At 43.0% G+C, this 23,087-nt stretch overlaps 3 protein-coding genes and 1 pseudogene across 3 annotated transcripts; 3 read left to right on the forward strand and 1 right to left on the reverse strand.

Moving 5' to 3' along the window:
• Nucleotides 1–745: 745 nt before the first annotated feature.
• Nucleotides 746–6,293, forward strand: LOC120708910 (annotated as a pseudogene).
• A 3,757-nt stretch (nt 6,294–10,050) lies between these two features.
• LOC120708911 (KH domain-containing protein At1g09660/At1g09670-like) lies at nt 10,051–14,583 on the forward strand. Its single transcript, XM_039994345.1, has 7 exons — nt 10,051–10,561; nt 11,061–11,146; nt 11,841–11,986; nt 12,510–12,626; nt 12,720–12,836; nt 13,751–13,894; nt 13,979–14,583. Exons 1-7 carry the CDS (start codon nt 10,452–10,454, stop codon nt 14,129–14,131), a joined length of 873 nt encoding a protein of 290 aa, XP_039850279.1. The 5' UTR covers nt 10,051–10,451; the 3' UTR covers nt 14,132–14,583.
• A 2,100-nt stretch (nt 14,584–16,683) lies between these two features.
• Nucleotides 16,684–19,911, reverse strand: LOC120708915 (protein TRIGALACTOSYLDIACYLGLYCEROL 5, chloroplastic-like). Its single transcript, XM_039994349.1, has 3 exons — nt 19,677–19,911; nt 17,383–17,557; nt 16,684–17,088 (listed from the first exon to the last, which is right to left on the reverse strand). The coding sequence occupies exons 1-3, from the start codon at nt 19,876–19,878 to the stop codon at nt 16,992–16,994; spliced, it is 474 nt and encodes a 157-aa protein (XP_039850283.1). The 5' UTR covers nt 19,879–19,911; the 3' UTR covers nt 16,684–16,991.
• A 61-nt stretch (nt 19,912–19,972) lies between these two features.
• Nucleotides 19,973–22,831, forward strand: LOC120708914 (peptide methionine sulfoxide reductase B5-like). The gene is made up of 3 exons (XM_039994348.1): nt 19,973–20,492; nt 22,130–22,286; nt 22,392–22,831. The coding sequence occupies exons 1-3, from the start codon at nt 20,155–20,157 to the stop codon at nt 22,548–22,550; spliced, it is 654 nt and encodes a 217-aa protein (XP_039850282.1). The 5' UTR covers nt 19,973–20,154; the 3' UTR covers nt 22,551–22,831.
• The last annotated feature ends 256 nt before the right edge of the window (nt 22,832–23,087 follow it).

Consider the following 23,087-nt stretch of genomic DNA (forward strand, 5'->3'; position numbering starts at 1 on the left):
TCAAAGCAACACTTCAAGAGTAAATTAATCTTGCTTTCGTCTCGATTAATTATGTGCTCGTGCTCGTGTACTACTATCATGAAGCATATGTCCATGGCCTTTCTTTTGCCGGATATATGCTGTTACCCTCCTTGATATAGCTCTCATGTTCGCTAGCCATATCGCTCAGATCTATGCTTGTTCCTTCCCTATTTTCTTCTTGTGCTTACTGTGATCTGAAGACTAATAAAGCAGGTAGCTACGAACCTCAAACCTTTGAATTGCTGAAGTTTCTTTCCGTGTTCCTTTTTCTCTGCCAAGATTTCCCCTTCAAGTAAACACAAAAGGAGTTACTTCTAATTGGTATGCGTGTGCCAGGGAAATGTGTTTGTATTCGTTCTATTAGGTTCAAAGTCGCACCTGCATGCTGCTGCTTAATCAGTTTCAGTACACCACAGACCTAGATCTCTAAACCAAGCTGTTAGTTGTCTCTGTCTTATAATTCTTTCATATCCAGCCAGTTGTGTTGGAAATTATATTGTTTCTCTGATTAATTCCTATATCTAGCGTAAGCTTAACATTTCATCAATATGATCCAGTGAAAAGTTCGCATGAACTACTGGCCATTATCTATATATATATATATATATATATATATATATATCATGCACTGCACATTTCTCTCATGATGATCTACAAATTGTTCTTATTATGACCATACTTTGCTTACAGAAGGAACTGTTGTGTGAGGATTGTGCGTGAGGATATGGGGAGGGGAAAGATTGAGATCAAGAGAATCGAGAACACCACGAACCGCCAAGTAACCTTCTGCAAGCGCAGGAACGGCCTGCTGAAGAAGGCGTACGAACTCTCCATCCTATGCGACGCTGAGATCGCTTTGGTCATCTTCTCTAGCCGAGGCCGCCTCTACGAATATTCCACTAACAGGTGATCAGTAAAGTTACGGTTGTCTTTGGCTAGCTTTGAAGATGCGAGTAAATCATGCATGCATGGTACAACGTTAATTATTTGCGTGGATCTAGCTATAGTTGCATCAACTTAAACATGCATATGGAAGGCGCATACGATGAGCATTATTGATACGGTTATGACTATATACTTTCAAAGACAACGAAGACACTGTTTTCATGAACCCCACTGATGAGTTATAACAACTTATTAGACATTAGTTCCCTCTGAGATTTTTGGCTTCATAATGAACACTATGCTAAATTGTGAGTAATCACTTTAGTAATGATCTGAAAATATAGCCGATCATCAGCAATATATAAACCAGCATGTTGAACTTTGATCTATCACTTTCGAGATGATTTGAATACTCGATCAGCAATAAACTACTCACGATAAATACTCCATTTCTGGTTAATTAGCATGGCAATGAGTCAATGCAGAACAACTTTAAGTTGTTGATGATGACCCATCATTTTGCTCGTCATGATAAGCATGTATAATAATGGCTTAGTAAGTGTGGCGATGCATCGCTCGCATTTTGTACCTTGCTGCATTTGTGCAATTGATATTAAAGAAGCCTACTGCTTGTGTGATAGTTTGGGACTCTGGCCGATCTCTTTTTCATTCATGCACGAAACAAGCGGTATGGTAGCATAACACCAGCTCCCACAGTTGCAAGTTCAAGTCCTTGGGAACTCCATCTATCATGCCTTGCCATGCATGCACTCATGAATCATCACATGCATGCATATGGGCCTCCCTGAAAAGGTTCTTTCATTTCATGTGCTCGCTGCACAGACGTCGTCTCTCTCGAGTGCACTGTATCATGGAGATGGAAACTGTAGGTTCTCCCTGCCCCCCTTCCTTGGTGGTGCTAACGAGTTAAGGAACGCTTGACTAGCAGCTGCTTGTGTGCTTTTGCACCGAGAACCTCTCTGGACTCTACCATTCAAAAATGCTAGATGTGCATTACCTAACAAAGTATTTGGGTTTTTATTTACATCTTTTCTACGTGCAGCGCAGTGTACATGTAACAATGTTTTGCCCCAAGACGGAAAAGACATATATATATATATATATATATATATATATATATATATATATATATATATATATATATATATATAAACACACAACCACACATGCAAATTACCCCTGCATTTTTTATGCTAGATTGATGTATTTGGTGGGACAAGAGGACTTCTTTTTGTCCTTGCTATTGATATTATAGGATTTCAACGAAAGATCAAGACATATTATTGGGGGAAAGCCAAATTACACTCTCGAACTATTCTAGAAGTCCGATTTTCAACCTTCAACTACAAAACCGGATAGCATGCATAAGGCATCCAACTGCAAAAACCGGGCAAATTTGACCATTGGGGTGGTTTTTTAAAAAAATAAAAAAATCTAAATAGATCTAAAAAACTAAAACTAATTTATTTTAAATCAAAAAAATATGAAACTAGTACCAAAATTTTTCTAAAAATTTAACCTATCTATTATTGCATTATTTGAATCTTGGTTATTAAAAAATAATAGAAATAAATAACTATAAGCAACCAAATATTATGAAATTTTAAAAACTGGATCTGAATAACTAAAAACACTATGTAAAAAATGACCTATAGTGACGTGCACAAAGGTGACATGTTGTTGTTGTACGTCACTTTTGTTATCTGGGTGACGCGCAAAGATGATGCACGTCATCTTATACGTCTTGGTGGCCTCTCTAAAACATTCTGTCACCTTTGTTATGACATATGTGACGTGTAACATCAATGCACGTCACATTTATTATAGGTGACGGGCCACATTTATGGCTCGTCACCTATAAGTTTGATATAGGTGACGGGCAACATTAAAGCACGTCACCTATAAGGTTAGCATAGGTAACGGACTTTGATAAGTAAAAGATGACGGGCAACATTAAAGCACATCACATTTGTGGTGACATAGGTGACGTGCAACATCAAGATGCATCAACTTTGTGACTTTTATTAATATTTGAACATGCGATTTTTGAAAAATTCAAATTATCTCAAATCAAAAATTGGTCTATACAAAAGTTGTAGGCCTCAACCAGATCTACAACTTTGTAGTTCAAATTTTTTTTTCAATTGAGGTTGTTTTGGCACCCAAATATATGGTTTAAATTTTGAATTTCAACATTTCAAATGACCTCAGATGGAAAAAAAAGTATATACGAAAGTTGTAGCTCGCCACCAGATCTACAACTTTGTAGTTGAAAAGTTTTTCATTTGAGATTGTTACAGCTATAAAAAAGGTTATATAAGACATTAGAAAGTGATGATAAAAGGAAAATATCTCATTGTTGGTGTAGCACAGTGGTAGGGGAGGGTACGCGCGAGGCTGAGGTCGTGGGTTCGAATTCTAGTAACGCCGGAAAAAATCGCACGCGTGCATATTCGCGCAAAAAATCGCGCGGTGGGAAAAAGAAAATATTTTTTGATTTTTATTCAAGCTGCAAATATTTAGTTTAGCATGCAATAGATGATGCCCGTCACCTATGTGTTGACATAGGTGACGGACTAAGAATACCATAAGTGGTGGCTCATACTGATGCCCGTCACTTTTTAGGTACATAGGTGGCGGACTTTTGCCCGTCACTTTTCTGTTCTAATCAGTGACGATGTATAGGTGACGGTCGCGATGCCCGTCACCTTAGGGAGATGATGCCCGTCACTATAGGCCTCTTCTTACATAGTGAAGGTAACGTGCCAACAAACATGCTACATTTTTAGAAAACTTTTTATAACCATTTCATATTTTTTATTTAAAAAATTACTTATGCGTTTTTTGATTAAATTTAAGTATTTTACATTCTCACAAAATGGAAAACCACATAAGTGGCCAAATTTGTCCGGTTTTAAAAGTTGAATGACCTTTGTTATCCGATTTTGTAGTCGAAGGAAGAAAGTTGAACTTTTGTGATAGTGCGAGGGTGTGAACCGGACTTTTCTCTGTAGTCTAAATAAATACCTGCTCTAACTTGTTAAGTTTATGTACTTCATTTCACAATAAGACACAATATCTGTAGATTCATTGTTCATTTAGACTAGATCATTTATTTTAAAAACAGAATTAATGAGGATAATAAATACAATTAATTGGGAATACAATTTATATATTGTTTTTGTTAATAAATACACGCATAAGTCTAATAAATCAAATAAAAAATGGTACCTGAAACTAGGTAGAAGCTGATTTCGTTCGGCTATATATGTACATAAGCCTTTTATTAGTAATATATTTATTTCCAGTGGGTTTTGGAAATTTGAACTTTGCTGTTTTCTGTGAAATAAGCTTGTTAAATTCTTACCAGACCACACACAATTGTGACATACGCGCGCAAAAATGAAACTGGGAGATTAGCAAGAGCTTGAATTTATTTGACAATAATTAACATTTGTATCAGCGTGAGGTCGACTATTGAGAGGTACAAGAAAGCCTCTGCCAGCACTTCAGGGACAGCTCCTGTGATAGATGTCAACTCTCATGTAAGAATTGTCTCAGTTATTTTCTCTCGATTTTTTTTAAACATTAACATTATTTTTCTGACAATTGTGAATGCTTCATTTTATTTTCTGTATACTGGAATTTCACAGCAATACTTTCAGCAAGAAGCGGCAAAACTGCATCAGCAGATACAAACCTTGCAGAATTCAAACAAGTAAGCAACCGAACTACTAGTTTCAGTTAACTGTATCTTCTCAGTCCATAGATACTACAACGTATTTATTGTTCAATTCCTTTTTGGTAAATTCTACTTGTCAGGCACCTGATGGGTGAATCAATTGGCAATATGACTGCAAAGGAGCTCAAGAGCATTGAAAGCAGACTCGAAAGAGGCATTGGTCGAATCCGGTCCAAGAAGGTAAACAGAGATCAACAAGCCATTAGATAAAGTTGTTCAATTTCGTTAGAAGATTTTAACGCGGTCTTAGGAATAACAGTGTTTTTTTTTTTTGCAGCATGAGATGCTGCTGGCAGAGATCGAATACATGCAGAAAAGGGTAAGTTCCTATTCTTCAGACAGACAGACACTCGGAGCTGTCGTCACATGGACGAACTCAGAACTTTTTATTATTGCTATCGATATTCCTCCTGTGTTATTTATATGAAACGTATGGACGTTGAAATTCCACGTGCATTTTGGTTGACTTGACAACGCTCCTCTGTAAACTGCTCCTACCTTATCTACATGTACAGGAAGTCGAGCTGCAGAATGAGAACATGTTTCTGAGGGCCAAGGTATTGAACTACTGATCACTGCTACAGTCACATTCAGGCCAGAAGGGAACTAATAAGTGGTAGCAGTATCCTGATCTTGAACGAACAGGGCCCGTTTGGATGCGCGTTAGAATCCTAGCTCTATAAGAGAATCTTTTCCGCATGAAGAACTAAAATGAAGTCTATTTGCAAAAAATTTTTAGGGATGAGTGTAATTTTTCGCGACGAATCTAATGACGGTAATTAATCGACGATTTGCTACAGTTATGCTACAGTAATCATCCTCTGATCGCGCGGTCAAAAGCCTCATTAGATTCTTCAGGATCACTAGCGCGGGGGTTCTGGAGTTGGTTTTGTAAACTGACTTTGTTTGACACCGTTATAAACAGTCAAAGTGTCACTATTCACTAGCGCGCTACAAAATCAAATGGAGGCAGGTATCTGAGTCGTAAGTAATGACAATTAATGCTGCACGCAACTTGCAACAGGTTGCAGAGGCCGAGCGAGCTCAGCAGGAGGCGGCAGAAGACCAGATGACGCCGCCGCCGGATGGAGCGGAGGCGACGACGACGGAGCTGCAAGCGCTGCCGCCGTCGTTGGACCCGCGCGGCTACTACCTGCAGGCGGCGCAGGCGACCATGCTGGCCGCCGCGTCTACTGCGTCGTCGTCGTCGTCGTCGCAGCATCAGCAGGAGCACCACCTGCAGACTGCCCTCCACCTCGGGTACCACATCAAGGTCGACTCCGATCCGCCGCCGCCAGCAAAGGCTTCCTCTAGGTGCTGCACGCACGGCCGGTGATCATCATCTATCTTGTGTCAGTTAGCTATGGCTGCTGCTAGCTAGCTAGTGCTATTATCTAGGGAGAGAGAATAATTATATGTCGATCTCAAGTCGTGCGCTAGTTGTGTGTGGAGACTGGAGAACTACTACTATAGCTACAGGTGTGTGTGGATGGATCACTGAAGCTACAGGTGTGTGTGCTTTGCTCTAACTCTAAGGTGGTATGGAGCTGAGGTGATGTGTGCCTAGATGATGTCTGCCTGTGGCTGTGTTTAGTTCCAAAATTTCTCTCATCAAACTTTACTATTCACCTATCACATCAAATTTTTTCTCTTATATATGGAGCATTAAATATAAATAAATAAAAAAATTAATTGCATAGTTTTGATGTACACGACGAGACGAATCTTTTGAGCCTAGTTAAGTCATGGTATGACAACAATTACTACAAACAAACGAAAAACACTATAGTATGCCACAGTGTCCGATGTGATTTTTTTACCACTATTTTACAGATCTAAACACAGGCTGTGTATGCTAGCATAAATGCATGTGCGCGACATCTACACGTACTTACTGAAACTCTCTGCATCTCCACGTATGTTAATTCTCACTCAGGATCCGAGGGAAGATACAAATCTGCACCTCTTGCATCCTTTGCAGAACTGTGTTGTGTGACTGTGTGCAAGTGCGTGCGTGTGGATAGGCCTTTCTGCGTTCTAGCCCATGTAGAGAATCTATTGGGTTAGTGAGCCGACTGGGCCTAACGGATCGGGGCAAATTTTCCACACTGTCCATCGCGAAAAAATCCACACTGTTGCTGAATTATACTCACGAATAGCAAACTATTCCTACTTATCAGGTGAGCCGGCTTAGCATATATAAATAAATACTAGCTAATATGCGCATGCGTTGCTACAAGAAATCATATAAATATATTAATTAGCATAGTATGTATCGGTCGAGGATTTTATTTTTTGTTTTATTTTACTCACCAAATGTTGTTCTAAACGGTCTCGAACTTTTGACTCAACAAACGGTCACTCAGATTCCGATTAGGACTCCGACTGATGGATCAAGAAAACAACCCTTGCTTTAGAAATAGGTATAAAAATAAAAATAAAAATAAAGATATGCAATCCCTTTCCGAAAGCAGATTATATTTGCCAAGTCATGGGGGCCTAAATAAACTAAATTTAATCTGGGGTCAAGATAAACATAGACGACGGCTCAACTGATCTGGTGATTGGCTTCGTGTTGTTGTTCTTTACTCTTTAGGAACCGAAAACAGGGTCCCACACAGGCTCATTAGGAGCCGCGTCAGGCTCCGGCCAGCCCACAAATCACACTGGCCAACAGCTAGCTGCCGTTCTGCCAAGAGCTATTGCTTCGGTTAGGTTTGGTTTCCCCAAATCATTGCGACACGTATTCCTGAAAAGAAGTTCCGTTCCGTTTCTTCTTCTGTTCCCTGTCTGTGATGAAGGACGTATCACTGGTTATGACAGGTTGACACTGATCTGAAGTACACGGGTTCAAGTTCCAGAAAATAGAGACGGATGCTATCTCGCTGACTAGCCGTAGGTTCAATTAATTGGTTACATATTCAAGTAATTCTCTCTTTTCTTTTCTTTTCTTTTCAAAAAGGAAAACGAGATGTTTCTTTTCCTTGAACATTGCCAAAACCATCCTTTTTTTTCAAAAGAAAAGTACAGTAGGAGCCGTTCCTTTCGTTTGCACATCGCCACATCAACGGAATGTATTGTCCATGGAGGAGCGAGAAATCAGATGTTCATCTTTGTACTGCACGAATGGTAAACGCTGTACTGGAACTGAACAGGAACGACGTACCGTACGTAGCTGTCAGTAAACGAAGCAAGGTTAATGCACTGAGAAGGACCGTAGCTGCACATGCATGCACGATACAGTACAGGGTCCGCCAGGCAATCCTGAGCAGGAATAAAACGGATTCACACTGGAATTATATGCGCTCCTATGGCTAATGGCGACAGTTTACTTCGCAAAAAGATAAAAACCCAAATTAAAACGCCTGATGTGGCCTGCTTTGTCCATGGAACACAGCTGGACAGACAACTCAGAAAGTAACGGATGTGGTAGAAAAATGGCAAACGTACAGGTCATTTCTTTTTTTAAAAAAAAGATTGACAGGTCATCTCTTAATGAGACAACATATATGAAACGTATATGAGCTGGTAATTTTGGTGTTTTCAGAAACAATATTCCCTTAAAAATATTTCCAGTAATAATCAGAAGAACACAGCAGTCAATGTATAAATTTATACAAAAAATATATTTTTTTAAAAAAGATGGAGTCCCTTCTTGTTCCTTCCCCTGTTATGCAGTAGCACGCACGTCTCCATCATCCAGCGAAAGCTTACTATCCTCACTACATGACGGTTCTTCTGATTTACATCGATGGGAATGGCATGTTTTGTCAGGATTGAGCTGTGCTTAATTATCTTATAATAAATATGATTAGCCTTATGTAACCAAGCTAGCTAGCTGCTAGCTCCACAGCCATGATTAGTCATGATCCATGCAGCCCATAGCTTGCTAGGCTGTTGAATATATGAAGATGAGACCGATCTCCAGGTGCCTGACTGCAACTCGTGTTCCCGTTGTTGCCGCTGCCCTAACACGTTACGAGTGTGGCAAATATACTAAAGCAGGCGCTTCATTGTCAGCCTGTCTGTCTGATTGTCTCCAGTGCATACCTGTACATGAAACCTCCATTTATTTTTGTATTTATTTGTCCAGTCAAATGATGACCAGGCCAACTCTTGATCGGTTTGGTACTGCTAAGTGGTAGATTACAAACTCTGGCAGCAAAAAAGGGAAAAACATCACAAAAATGACTCAAATAATGTGTGCCAAGTTCAGCGATTTTCTAGGCCTAATTCCGAGGAAGCGGCGGCCGCACAGTGCGTTCCAATGATTGAGAACGCGGCCAAAATTGCCTGCTGAAATGTCGACGGCTCTGGATGCTCTGTGGCGAGGTGATTAATAAGCTTGGGCGCGTGACGAACGGCCCAGATGGGGACGAGCTGGCTTAGGCGGACGGTTGTGCGTGGCCAGCTGGAGGAGTCAACGCCCCTCAAACGGGCACCTAGATTCCGTTAACTGAGACTGAGTACAAGAAATTTTTATATTACAGCATGCATGGCTAGGAGTACACTGAAAAGACCCCAACATATGTTTAGTTTGTCTGGTGTTGATTGATTTTACGGCTCCAAGTAACAAGGATATCTCGGTTTGTTAACCCTGTTTTTTCTCGAATACGCAGGAAAGCTACGTATCTTTGTATTAAGGAGAAAAAAAAATCCAATTATAGTAAAACATACCACACCTTGGACCAAAGTGAGGGTGGAGAGGAGAAACCACTAAGTGGTTATCACATAGAAAATTGACATCTAAGGACCAGACCAATGTTCAAGCACACCCATGGCACAACTGTCCTAAGCGACCAAAGATAAATTTATGTTAATCATGTTGACATAAATTTTTAAGACATATAGTTATATACATGATTAATATAATATATAAGATAAATTTGAATTAAGTTTCAGAAAAAGAAATTATTGAACAAAGAAGAAGTTTGCATGAAAGGGAGACAAGTTAGTATTTCTCTACTTGTGCAATATGAAATGAGGTAATTAGTAATACTCCATAAAACAATATTATTGGAATAAAAACAAGACCCATTTCATTTCATAAACAGTATATGTACTCATTCATTGTACTCGTTAAATGTAGACTCTATAATTCATGGCATATCTACTAGAAGGATTTAAACTGTGTGCTAGTATTTTAGAGATTTTCTTTAGATGTGCTTGACCATCAGCCTCGCTGAAACCCTGACGTGTGCACGTAGCAAAACGAGTAAAAGACCATAAATAAACCTAATAATAAAAAAATCGACGAACTGTGAGGAGGAAAATTACGGAGGAAACTCCAGAAGCAGAGAGACCTCAATCATCTGGATTTCTGCGACATATACTGCAGGGAGAGAGAATCCAAAGCCCTCCTTTGGGTTTGTCTCTACCTCTCCCCCCCCCCCCCCCCCCCCCCTCTCGCTGTGGGTGTGCTGTGGAGGGACAGGAGAAAGGAAGGAGGAGAGCAAGAACCAACACCGCAAGAGCTGCTGCCAACCCCCGCACAGCCTGGGCGTTCATCACTGATTGCCCACCTATTACCTTCCTCTTTTGTGATTTAGAATCACCCATCTATCCCTTATATATCTGTCTTCTCGGTTCTCTGCGAACTCTCCTCTTCTAGATTTCCCAGGCCTCAAGATAGGCCTCTGCACCAAAGCTTGCCGAGTAGCTGCTGGTCTTGTTTTCTTGGTTTCGTAGTTCTTCGATTTTGGGGTTTTTAGGTCTCTTGTATCTTTTTCCCTAATCTTGCAAAATCTTGTGGAGAAGTTTGTTGTTTTGCTGTTTGGGGACCATGGATGAGAGGATTCCACCGCCGTCCCCCTTGCAATACTCGCCGTCTCCTGTTCATTCTTCCCCCCATCCCCTCAATTCTCTGAGGTATTCTTCCTCTGAAAGAGAAAGGTGCGTGTCCGCTTTGCTACTATGCTCTTGATTTTTTTTATTTTGTTCTCAGCGATTATTCTCCCCATTGTTTTTGGCCAAGTTTGTTTTAGTTTTTGATTCTAAACTTCCGGATGGGATGTTTGGCCTTGATCAATGCTGCCTCTTGTGATGGAGTGATCGGTAAAAAAGGGATTTTTGGTGATCGCTCGCTATAGATTTGTTTAAGCTGTTCCCCGACGACGGCTACTAGGCGAGTAGGCGTAAACAGGAGCTGTGTGTTTGACTGGCTGTTAATGGGTGTAAAATTTATGTGTAATAAATCGCTCATTGGCGATGGCCACATGTAAATTTTGATTTGATGGATCGTGTTGTATAAATCATATCAAAGTTCTTTCTATTACATTTCATTCTGTGGGTTTATAGTTATTTTAGATCCTTCAAATTATTTTTTTATGCATCAGGCGATAATAAACTCAGCAGTGGCTACTGTGATACTAACAACATTCTTGTTTGGCAGATATCTGGCTGAGTTGCTTGCAGAGAGGCAAAAATTGGCCCCATTCGTGCAAGTTCTTCCTTTCTGTACCAGGCTCTTAAACCAAGGTTTGTTTCCCTTGCCTCCAGGCATTATTAGTGTTGCTAGTTGTATAACTTTTTGTTAGTTCAACTATTTTGTTGGTTAATGGCGTGAGACATTCACTATCACTTGTTCTTATGTTTAGTTCTCTTGAAGTCTTGTGTTAGGGCTGTTAATCATGTATTCCCGAGAAGTTTTGATGATTGTCTGCACTTTCTTCTTCTTGGGTATAGAATCATCATGTCTGTTATAGCCGGTTTCTTGTTGATCTGAGGATTCCTTTGACTGGATTTTGTTAATTCATTTCTCAAATATCCCAATACCCTATTGCTTATTGCTTTATTTACGGTTATAACATGGTAATGTTCCATTGTGTTCTGGCCCTAAAAATATCTTCTGTTCATGTAGTTGACTTCATATGGTAGAAAATGGCTATTGTTTTGTCAACCACAGATTTTTATTCTTGTAATGGTCACTGTACAGCTTATGCTTATCTTAAGAATGGTCATTGTGCAGCTTATGCCTATTTTTAGCAAAGTGGAGTATTTAGTGTTTACTCTCATTGGCACAGTGCAGTAGTTCATGTCATTGTACAAATTTTGAAATCCCACACAGGTTGCTTTTGCCCCAATTTAGAGTGCATACAAAGTATTAATATCATCATTATTTCCAACTTATATGTATCATTGTCTTATTGAGTTAACATTGTATTTAATGCAGAGATTTTGCGGGCATCTACTATGGCGCCTAACCATAATTTTGTTGATCCTGAGAGAATCGAGCATGGTAGCCCATTAAGGTTACCTGGCCACCCTGTGAATGGTCAGCCAATGGATCTGGAGGGCTGGTCAGGGATGCAAACAGAGGTGCATATTCAGGCAACTGTTGATTTTATTCTTTTTGGTATTACATGCTTGTTTGGTCATTCCATTGAAATTTTAAAAATGCAAATAGGTGGTGGACGTTGCATATTTTATTTGAGCATATTGTGCATCTTACTTTGGAGCTTCCACTAATTATGAGTAATCTAATCTACCAATAGAAGTTTTTTTCAGACACTCGGACATGGGTTTAAATGGCATGACTTGTAAATCAATAAGGAGAGCATTAAAAAATTGAAGATTATGTTGTCATGTCAGATAGTCTGGACACTTGGACCATGGGATTTAATAACACGACTTGTAAAATTTAACAAGAGCATTTAAAAATGCAGATTATTTTTTGATGTCAGATTATATATTGCTGACAAACACGAAACGTTCTGTTGCTGTTTATGGAGAGAATGATTGTTTGAAAAGTTCCATTGAGGACCTAAATTCTTTATAATCTTTCTTCCTTAGCTTATATTGTTAGCTTCTCTTAATATGGGGAATTGTTCAATTCTCTCAGCAAATGGGAGTTCTACAAGCATCATCAATGGGCTGGAATGGTGCTCCTGCACTTGTGGGCACTCCTATTGTCAAGAAAGTTGTGAGGCTGGATGTTCCAGTGGACAAGTATCCTAATGTATGTGTAGCTTTTGTAAATTCATTCCTTTTAACTTTATATTGAATGTGGCTATGCCATATCTTGAATGTTTGACTCTTTGGATGTGATTAGTACAACTTTGTTGGTCGCCTGTTGGGCCCCCGAGGTAACTCCCTGAAAAGAGTTGAAGCTTCAACACAATGTAGAGTTTATATTCGAGGATGTGGTTCAGTGAAGGATTCTGTTAAGGTAACTACATGTCTGTTGCAACTTCTTTTTTTTTTTACATTTCTCTATCTTAATATAACGCTGCTATAAGAATCGTTTGGCATTTTTAAATGTACCATGTGTAGTTGCAGTACTCTTTACGTGGATTTTGAAAATTTTAGTATATTTTCACATGGTTAGATAGCAGATATATTGCATCATTGATATCATGGAACACATGTGTGGCCCTTACTGAAATGCAATTATTACTTAGCTAATTTCACTCAGATGCATTACATAATGCTTATATTGTGACTCTCCGTGCTATGATAGTTACACTAGATGTATAGTGAAAAATGCTAATGAAGATTAAAATTTTCTGTTTCATTTGTAGTGTCAACTGCTTGAGCTATTTATAGTATATAAACTGCAATCTGGGGCTCAGTAAGGATGCAGTTTCTATTTATGTCTAGTCTGGGAGCTGAAATGATGTAGCATTTAAGTACAGAGTTTAGTTTCCAATTTTGATGATTTATCGGATTTAAAGTTTCAAGTTTACCAGTAAGTCAAGTAGAAACACTATTCTAGTTTAGATGTAATTAGTCAGCATTTATGTGGTGCAGTTTAGATGCGTTTAATCATTGTATTCTCTGTTGACACATAAAATTTTACCTATGCAGTTCCTGAATTTTATAATAATTTACCTCAGAAATCCATAGTTGCAGTAATGAGCTTCAAGGACCCTTGAACTCTTTTTTAGTTTTTTTTTAAATCTCTGTGGCAGCTAAGATAGTAGGATATTGTGATCATTGCTTTCTTGTTACATCTAATCTGTGGCTCAGTGTAAGAAATACCAGATCCAAAGTAATTATTGGGTTCATTACTTTTTAATACTTCTACTTTACATGCCCACTCCTGATGCAAATGTCCTGAAAAAAAAATGATTTCATTCACAGGAAGGCAAGCTGAGGGATAAACCTGGGTATGAACACCTCAATGAACCACTGCATGTGCTTGTGGAAGCAGAGTTTCCAGCAGATATTGTTGATGGGCGTCTGAATCAAGCTGTGTCCATCCTAGAGGATCTTCTGAAACCAATTGTATGTATCCTCAGTCCTCTTTGCAAGCATTCTACTATATGGTAGTTTTGATATGTACTGTCAGCTAACTGGAGCTGTTGTTAGGATGAGTCCATGGACTACTACAAGAAGCAACAACTGAGGGAATTGGCAATTCTAAATGGCACACTGAGGGAGGAAAGCCCGAGCCCTCACCTCAGCCCTAGTGTATCCCCCTTCAACTCCACTGGGATGAAGCGTGCGAAAACAGGGCGGTAATCCCGATTCCGTAAGCTTCACCCTCCAAAATCAATCATGGTTCAATGTCCCATTACAAGCCGCTGCTGCACCGCTGGAGATGATTGGTGATGCATATGCTGGGATCATCAGTGCTGCTGGCCTATGCCTGCTATGATCTATGCGCTTTATCGACATACAACGTGTCTGTCCATGGACTAATGGTCTCTGTGGGCTTGTGTTTGACTCTATTATTATTTATTCTTTGTGCACCTGACTGCCTAAGTATTAACATTATTGGTTTGGGTAAGTTAACAAGGCCCGGTTGGCCAGTCACTGTAGAAGCTGGGGTTCATTGTGTCGGACAATAATAAGGCCCCGTTGGTGTACCTGAAGTAGTTGTAATATGTCAAGTGCTGATGCTTTTGTGTGGTGCTAGTACAAGACAACCAGACAGCCATAGTTCAGACAATGATTATTTGCATTCACATATAGTCGATGTCTTTGTCATGCCTTCTACATGGTTCATCTCATCTACCTGAAATGACCCGTGTAAATCGCCTCTATGGGCAGCCTCCATGTTTCATTGTGTCTGATGATGGTGATGGGCAATTTGCTTAGCCGCACGCTTTTGTTTCCATGTTCCATGGGCAGGTTGTGGCCAAGATCTATGGATGCAAGCGGGGGCGGCTCGCGGCTGCCCGCCTCCCGTCCGCACGCGCCGCAAGCTCTCACGCGGGCAGTTGCGGCAGCCCGCATAGCGCCGCAAGTTTTTGCGGGCTTTGCGGCAGCCTGCGCATGCCGCCGTGACTGCGACATGGCTATCCGTGCTAGCAAGCTAGCAGAGCCGCCGGCATATAGGCGCTTCGCTAGACACTCCGATTGGGGAAGGAGTCGCGAGCGCTCGGTCGTCAACGTTGTGGGCGGGAGCTGAGGTCCGCCGCTGCCGGCGAGCGGGCGGGAGGTGCGCTCTCCACTGCCATGAGCCGGTGTGAGCTGCAAGCTCCGCCGCCCTGGCCGTGCAAGCAATCACCACCCTCGGTCGTTACGAGCCGCGCGGAGCCGTTGTGACCTTGAGCGCCGGCGAATCGAGATCCCATTCGAACTAACGGGCACCCTATTCAGAGGGATTGAGGCTGGTGAATCGAGCGTGAGCGGTGAAGAACGGCAGCGGCAGCCACGGCCACCACCTGACTGCTCTGCCGGTCCGCACGGGGCTGCGCCGCCGGCCCATCGCGGGAGTGCGCCGTCGCCCCGCCGGGGAGCGCTTGACCCTGCCATGGCTACTGATTCCACCTTGTTCTAATGGATGGGGCTGGGGTTTGGATGGCAACGAGAGGGAAGGGGCAAGATGGAAGCACGAGTTGCAGTTGACCCGCCGGCAACCGGTAGTGGCAGCACGCGCTCGAGCGACGGCGACGCTATGGGTGCGAATCTTACCCCCGACACATGCGACGATGGCGGCGCGCTAGCACCTTCCCCTCTCGATCGCCATCCCACCTCGGTGTGGCTATGCGGGCTTTGCGGTGCCGCTGGGTATCGCGAGCTAACCCGCATAGTCCACTTCAGCTGGACGGGTTCGCGGCGCGGGCTGTGCGTGTTTGCGGCGCGGTGGACCCGGCGGGTTCGTGTCGTGGCCCGTGCCGCTTGCATCCTGACAAGATCTCATGTGCAGTGGCAGTTTCAGGCCATTAAAGCGCCGGCAGACCAAGGCTACGAGCCTGCTAGTGGGGCGCCGAGCCGACCTGGCATGAAAGGCCAGTGCAGCAGCAGCAGCAGCAGAAAGGCGCTCTCATCTCAATCATTCGCACGGGCGTTTTCAAGATCTTGCCAGTGCAGCAGCTCGGCTGCGGCGTAAAACTAAAATCGTCATGGATCTTTCGCTGGATTACTTGTCCTGTGGTCCCATTTTGGTTTCATTTTGCAAATACTCCTCAGTTTCCGCCCCTTTGTAGGCCAAAACATTGTCGAATTCGCTGCGTATTCCGCCGGTGCAGAGCTGCTCCGGTCACTCTGGTGATGATTCCAATCGTGCTGGTATTGAAATCGACATGCCTTTTGGGGTTTATGGAGAGCTTGTTGGTTTAGGGCTTGAGCAGCAGCAGGGGACAAACGGGGAACGAAAATTCAGATGCCTGACGAATGGACTGCGACTCCAAGGAGAACTCTCCCAGTCTATTCACCTCGAGTTAGCATGGAAGAAGAAGATTTCCCCGTCATCTTATGCGACAAGCTGAAAAGGACGTGTGCGTTAACATGACACTATTCAATTGCAGCCTCTCCCATGGAGCAGGAAGCATCGATTAGAAATTCCAAACACCAGCATCACTTCGCTGTCACCTGACGTCGGAATCGCTTGGACCTTGCACCGTGGAGGAACGGCGACCGTCTCGAACAGTGACGCCAGGAAACCAGGCTCTCCTTCACTCCTTCAGCAAGGCGGCAAGATTAAATTAGAGATAAGAAACAGCATGGTTGAGTTGACAAGATGGAAAACCAGTGGCTTCTCCAGTCAACATATGGGCGCAGATATAAAAAAATACACACCCTGCGAGTTTTTTTTTTTTTTGAGATCGCCCTGCGAGATATTCTGATAAGAAAAATAGCGGTCTCCAGAAGCGCACAAGGGCGTCGACGGCGACGTCGTGGGTGATATTTCAAATCCCAGGCGGCCGTCGCCATCACATGGTGTCGCATCCCAGCACATGGCTGAAAAAGTAATCCGTTCTGAGCATCAAACAAGCCGAGAGTATCGGGCAGCCTATCTCATGAATCGCTGAAAATATTCGCTGCTAACAGCGAGCGAGCAAAAGGTCAGTTCAGTTCCCACAGGGGCACGTGCAGTGTGCCTCCGAGAACTTCTGGTTCTGAATATATGCAGTTCCTATGTATGCTGCTTGCCCTACATCCGCCTCCACTTGTCGATCTCCTTCGATGTTGCTTTGATCAGCTTCCTGGTGCTCTCCATCAGTTCATCGAACATGATGTCAAACCGCTCGCTGCAAAAATATTTGACAGGTTCTTGTTAGAGTAGGGGTACTGACTGTTGTAAACTCCTGGGGCATACATGAAATAAGAATCCACTAAGCACAGCATAATGCGCCCTCCATAGATAGTATTCTACAAATTCATCAAACCCAAACTAAAAATAGGCAACACATGTTGATCTTTTAACTGAATAATAAAAACCACTCATAAGTAAAACTCAGTGCTGAAAAGCGCATGTAAAAAATAATAGAGAGATATAGTCTCATTGCATTAGCATGGAGCAGAATATCAGATCTGTCACTTACTCGTAAGCAAGGCTTCTGGAGTTCTGGAGTGGTCTCCTGATGTTTGAATATCTCCCGCTTTCATCATATGCAACGCCTTTTCCAAAACCATAACCAAAACCTATTCCTATTCCACATCCGGCACCAGCTCCAAATCCCAATTGTAAACCAGGGAATCCAGCTCCAATCCCTGCACCTGTTCAGAGAAATGTAAAAGTGAGAAGGAACAGAGCAAGCGATTCAATTAAATCAATCATCAGACAATCCAAACCAAGATGGCTTCTACTGTTCTAAAAGTGAGAAGAACCGCTCAAAAAAAAAGAGTGAGAAGAACATCCCAAGATATTGCAGATTCGGTTACATCAGCCATCACGCCATCTAAACTAAGACGAGTTCTGCTGTTTCCAATCACAGCGTGCACAACATGTTCTTGGAAATGGTACCTATTATATGTGAAGTTCAGCCTCTGAAGGAGACCTACATCGTGCACACAATAGAAAAAGGGCAAAGACCAAAGAAGATGCACAGAAAAATTGAGTAAACTTATTGATATTGTACACAGTGAACAAAACCACAATGTAAAACCAGAGCACAGAGTACAGACATAAATTATGATAATCAGGTAGCTCCAGCAACCTCTGCAAAAGAGTTCAGACCTTAAAATAATAGAACATACATCAATTATAATAATCAGGTAGCTCCAGTAATCTCTGGAATGGAGTTCGTAACATAAAATGGTTGCTACACAGGCTGCGGGCTGCCCCATTCTAACAGCCAATACATGACTAAACACACTATGAAACCCAAGATGACCATGCTATCTCTTAATTCATGGGAGCTGGGCTTTGTGGGGGCATATTTCTTAGCTTTGTATTGTTGGAGGAAATGAGGCAGCTGTTCCTTATCCTCAAAACAACAGTTTTGCTCACTGAGATGCTGAGGCCCTGTTTGGTTCTCCGTGCTAGTGTGTGCTAGGAAACTTTGACCGCTAATTACGGTGTTAAATAAAGTCAGTTTACAAAACCAACTTCAGAACCCCTGCACTAGGAACCCTGAAGAATCTAATGAGGCCTTTGACCGCGTGATTAGAGGATGGTTACTGTAGCATCACTGTAGTCAATCATCTATTAATTACCGTAATTAGATTCGTCGAGAAAAGTTATATCCATCCCTAAAAAGGTTTTGCAAATAGACTTCATTTAGCACTCCATGCATGCAAGATTCTTTTCTCGGAAAATGTGCGCTAAGGAACCGTAGCGCGTTCCAAACAGGGCCTGAGTAACAGTTCAGCATCCATCTGCACCAGCAGACGGAACAGCCCCTATTTTTTTCTGCTCGATGTACTTACTAAGGTCCACTGAGGGATGACTACTATGAGAAGACTCACATAGTCGCATGACTATCTATTCTGTTCTTCATGACACTAGAGATGCCATTGGCTCTTGCTTGTTTCTACAAGCCTCTGCACCTGTAGCAGCAGGCTCCACGAAAGGAGCCGGATGATTCTTGTTTGGTGATCAAGGATTACCACCAGAACCAGTGTAGAAGACGCGACCATAGGTGGTCAGCAGAGGAACCTACCACTGCTATGGAAGAGGACACTATAACAGATGGCCATGGCCACAGCATGGGGCAGGGGCTGCCCTGCAGCACTAGTCGTGGAATCACACGGATTATACCATTTAAATCTTTCTAGCAGATTGAAGAACGCTGCTACTGCTGAAGCCATGATCAATTGCAAACTGTCCTACCCTAAGTGATTTCACCCTTCAGGATGATGTACCCGAAAAGATGCAGCAAAATAGCAGGGATTAGACTTCCATTGCAGCCACCATGCCACCTAATCCTATGATATGAACCTATAACCGTGGAATTCATTCATTAATTAATAAAAAGAAAATAAGCTTGAATTTCGGCGCTCTGTGAGCCCGACGCGTTCGCCGTTTGTCGACGACTACCTCCTGAATCCCCATCCGTATCCACCGACGGCACGGGGGAGAAGTGATCGAGTATATTGTTTCAAAAAAAAAGAGAGAGAAGTGATCGAGTATGTCGCAGCAATTCCAGATTCACAATGATTAAACCCCTAACAGCGAACAAAAAAAATAATGGACGGTTCTCAGATTAAACAATCGAACCGCGGGAGATAAGCGTGCCTAGCTCAACCGTTCATAGTTAAAACCCTCCCTCCTCAAGAGCATCCAGTTCGCCGGCCTGGTAATTAACTGGTATGGTGCTCCGCGAGACGTCAACGCGTCTATGGCGGCGACACACGAAGCAGGACGAGGAATAAACGTCGGCGAAGGGTCACGCACCTCCGACGAGGCCGAAGCCGACGCCCACGCCGCAGCCGGCGCCGATGCCGAAGGCGGGGCCCAGCTTGCCGAGCGCATCCGACCTCGCCACCGGAAGGCTCCACAGGGGGGCCCTCCTCCTGCCGCCAGGCATCTCTCCCCAGTCCCCACCTCGCTCCTTCGCCCTCTCGCTCGGTGCGCGCGCCCCCCACCCTTGGGGCATTCAGATCCACTGACGTCGAGCCATCCTAGCCGCACACTGCCGATCCAACAGTGAGCCTCGGCAAGTGGATTTGGCAGGCCGCGCAGTGGCCCATCTCAGCCCACGAACATCTCCTCGCCGCCGTCGTCTGCCGAAGTTCCTGTCGAGGGTGGAGGGCCGCAGTGGCTGCCCCGCCGTCGCCGTCCTCGCCGATAGCCGCGCTGTCGTCATCCTCGCCGAGAGCGGCTCCATCCCATCGCACCCCCCGAACCTCTTCCCCTCCACTCCCAAGTCCCAATGATGAAGTCCCTCCTCTTCTCCGCCCACCACACGCCGCCGCTCCTCCCCGCCCCGCGCCTCCGCAGGCTCCTCCGCCTTTGCGCCTCCTCCGCCTCCGCCTCCGCCTCCGCCACGCCACGCGCCGACCGCCTCGTGCCCCTCTCGAGCGCGGCGCGGCCGTGCAGGGGGCTCGCGGCGGTGTCTCTATCGCGCGGCGCGGCGGGACGGAGGTTGCCGAGCGTGTCGGCGATGTCGTCGTCGACCCCGCCGCCAGGGCCCGTGCAGAAGTCGGAGGAGGAGTGGCGGGCTATCCTAACGCCGGAGCAGTTCAACATCCTCCGCCTCAAGGGCACCGAGTAAGACTTGGATAGCACATAGCCGCTGCTCTGATCCTTCGCTATTGTTACTGAACTTGTGTGATGTGTTGTTAACGGTAGTGATACGCTGGATAATCAGTGGATAGTGATTAAACCAAGTTAAATCAATTCGATAAGCATAAAAGATGTCCTAGAAACACACAGCATCATGCTTTCGTGTTATGCAATATCACTGAATCGATGATAACTAGCCTCCCACATGACATAGCTGTCATTTAACTGCAGAACCTGATTCTGACTTTCTTCCAGTATTTGCATAGTACATTTGTAGTTTGCTTGTAAAATGTTGAAGAATTTGTAATTAGAGCAGGAAACAAGGATCAAAGGAAGTTGTTGAAACAAGGATCAAAGGAAGCTAGTCTGATTACTAAATCACAGCATTCATCTAATCAGTTGCGGTTTCGAACTACTACATGTTTTGTATTGAAATGTAAGGACACGTAGAAGTCAAGAGAGCAATCTGGTATTACCCTTTACTCCTAATCGTAACTCAAGAGAACTAACTACAGCTTTGAATTCTCAACCCCAAAAAACTGGTAAATTGCTCTTCACTGTAAGCAAATATACTCAGCTACTCTGTACTCTTTCACTAAACGGGGCCCCTCATCTGGTCTCTAGATTTTGTCCACTGCTTAGTGATTATTTATCTTTCTTTGGTTCGTCACATGATTTTTTGGGCAGATCTTTCAGTTTAAGTAATTGTGCGACTTCTAAATGTGCAATTTGGTTATGCATATTTCTGTGATATTTACATACCTTACCGTGTGCCTTTTTCATTTTTAGTGGTGTTTTCCTTCTATATTTCACTTAAAATGCATCTACTTCAACCAACAAGGTAGCCGCGTATACCATTTTATATAAGGTGTTGGTTGTTACCATCTTGTGAAGCTTATTTTACAAATCCAGAGGGATACTATTATTGTGTAGGTTAGACTAGGCTGGACACAGTTGATCATGGCTTTAACTCTTGGTATTATAATACAGGAAAATTGTTGTCTTGTCACGGCAATAAACCAAGATGGAGAAAAGTCATTTTCTTTGTAGTCCAATTGCAGCTTTTAACATCTCAAAAAGTCAGTAGCCAATTAGAGCGACTATGGATAAAAATAAATAATTGCAAGTACCTTAGAATTCTATAAGGTGTTATGTTCTTTGGTTGCTGTCTAGAGTCTAGAGCTTGAGAAAATTGTGAACTATTTGATAAACTAACTTGCTCCCGAGTTGTTTTTTGTGAGTGTTGCTGCAATCCTGGCTGATGCATTACAGAGTTCAATTAGTAATGCAAGAACATGTTGATTGACCCTAAATATCTGTATCTAGTATCTGACCTGTAGCCATTACGACTATTTTCTGTTGTTATAAAATTTGAATTGCTAAAATGTAGGGCAATCCATTTAGTTTGTTTCAAATGGCAAGCATGCATTTGTGTCTGTTAGTCATCATAACTAGCTTGCACAGTTTCTGTGTAACATGAGAGTCATTGTTACATGCCAAATTGTTATAGCATGGGAGCATGGTAGAACTATTAGTTTCTGACTGATGCTTGGTATATGGTGTGTTGAAAGATGTTTCTCTGTTATAGTGTTCTGAATCTGTTTGATCATCTGATTTCCCAGGTACCCTGGAACAGGTGAATACGACAAGTTTTTTGATGAGGGCATTTATAAATGTGCTGGATGTGGAACTCCCTTATATAAATCATCTACAAAGTTCAACTCAGGGTGTGGCTGGCCCGCATTCTATGAGGGACTTCCTGGGGCCATAAGACAGACGGTATGTATTATTCTCTGTTGCACACAGAATGAGGAATCATCATTGCTTTATGGCCTTCTTCTCTGCAATCTCCGGTAATTAACCAATCTTATTTTTCAACACTAGCCGGACCCCGATGGGAGGCGGACAGAGATCACATGTGCTGCCTGTGGAGGACATTTGGGGCATATATTCAAAGGGGAAGGGTTTAAAACACCTACCAATGAGCGACATTGTGTTAACAGCATTTCTCTCAAGTTCATTCCAGCCTCAGAGGAAGCCTGACGGCAGATGAACACCAACGTGAAACCCGACAACAGAATGAGACCTTGGCCTTTGTTGGGTGTTTTTACAGTGTAGACAGATGAAGGTTGTTGTTCTGTCGTTTATCATTATGTTTACTCATCCTTTAAACGACATACCATCCTGTTTGTGAAAGCTTAATAGATTTTGTGCAGACAAACTTGAACGAAGTTTTGCCTGAATTTGTCATTTCATTACCCTCCTTTTTCCATTTGGAAACAAAAAAGGGCAAGTGTAAATAAAAAATGTTTCCAACTGAGTCACTAGGACTGAGTATCTGACCCTTGACGTTGCAGCCAACATGCAATCGGTTTGATCATCAATCCTGATGGACTAGGATCTGTAACTCTTGCATCAGTCGTTCTGCTGTTGACAAAATGTATACCAAGTGACATCGAGCCGAGGTTGTGCGGGGGGCCCAGAACGGTTTGCCCGGTTTGGTTAAGAACTTGACAGGTTCAGGTTCCATGAGTCGCGGTTGGCTGGATGAACTGCCGCTGGCTCAGGTTTGGTAATTGT

This window comes from Panicum virgatum, chromosome 5K (assembly GCF_016808335.1).
Source record: "Panicum virgatum strain AP13 chromosome 5K, P.virgatum_v5, whole genome shotgun sequence".
NCBI classification, from domain to species: Eukaryota; Viridiplantae; Streptophyta; class Magnoliopsida; order Poales; family Poaceae; genus Panicum; species Panicum virgatum.

Excerpts from the sequence above, each read along its gene's own strand:
- LOC120708911 (XM_039994345.1), top strand. The coding sequence starts at position 10,452 with ATGGATGAGAGGATTCCACCGCCGTCCCCCTTGCAATACTCGCCGTCT. Across the intron at positions 10,562-11,060 it reads TCTTCCTCTGAAAGAGAAAG|ATATCTGGCTGAGTTGCTTG; the intron begins GTGCGTGTCCGC and ends CTTGTTTGGCAG. Across the intron at positions 12,837-13,750 it reads CAGTGAAGGATTCTGTTAAG|GAAGGCAAGCTGAGGGATAA; the intron begins GTAACTACATGT and ends TTTCATTCACAG.
- LOC120708915 (XM_039994349.1), bottom strand. The coding sequence starts at position 19,878 with ATGCCCCAAGGGTGGGGGGCGCGCGCACCGAGCGAGAGGGCGAAGGAG. Across the intron at positions 17,558-19,676 it reads CGGCTTCGGCCTCGTCGGAG|GTGCAGGGATTGGAGCTGGA; the intron begins GTGCGTGACCCT and ends TTCTCTGAACAG. Across the intron at positions 17,089-17,382 it reads TCCAGAAGCCTTGCTTACGA|CGAGCGGTTTGACATCATGT; the intron begins GTAAGTGACAGA and ends ATATTTTTGCAG.
- LOC120708914 (XM_039994348.1), top strand. The coding sequence starts at position 20,155 with ATGATGAAGTCCCTCCTCTTCTCCGCCCACCACACGCCGCCGCTCCTC. Across the intron at positions 20,493-22,129 it reads CTCCGCCTCAAGGGCACCGA|GTACCCTGGAACAGGTGAAT; the intron begins GTAAGACTTGGA and ends CTGATTTCCCAG. Across the intron at positions 22,287-22,391 it reads CTGGGGCCATAAGACAGACG|CCGGACCCCGATGGGAGGCG; the intron begins GTATGTATTATT and ends TTTCAACACTAG.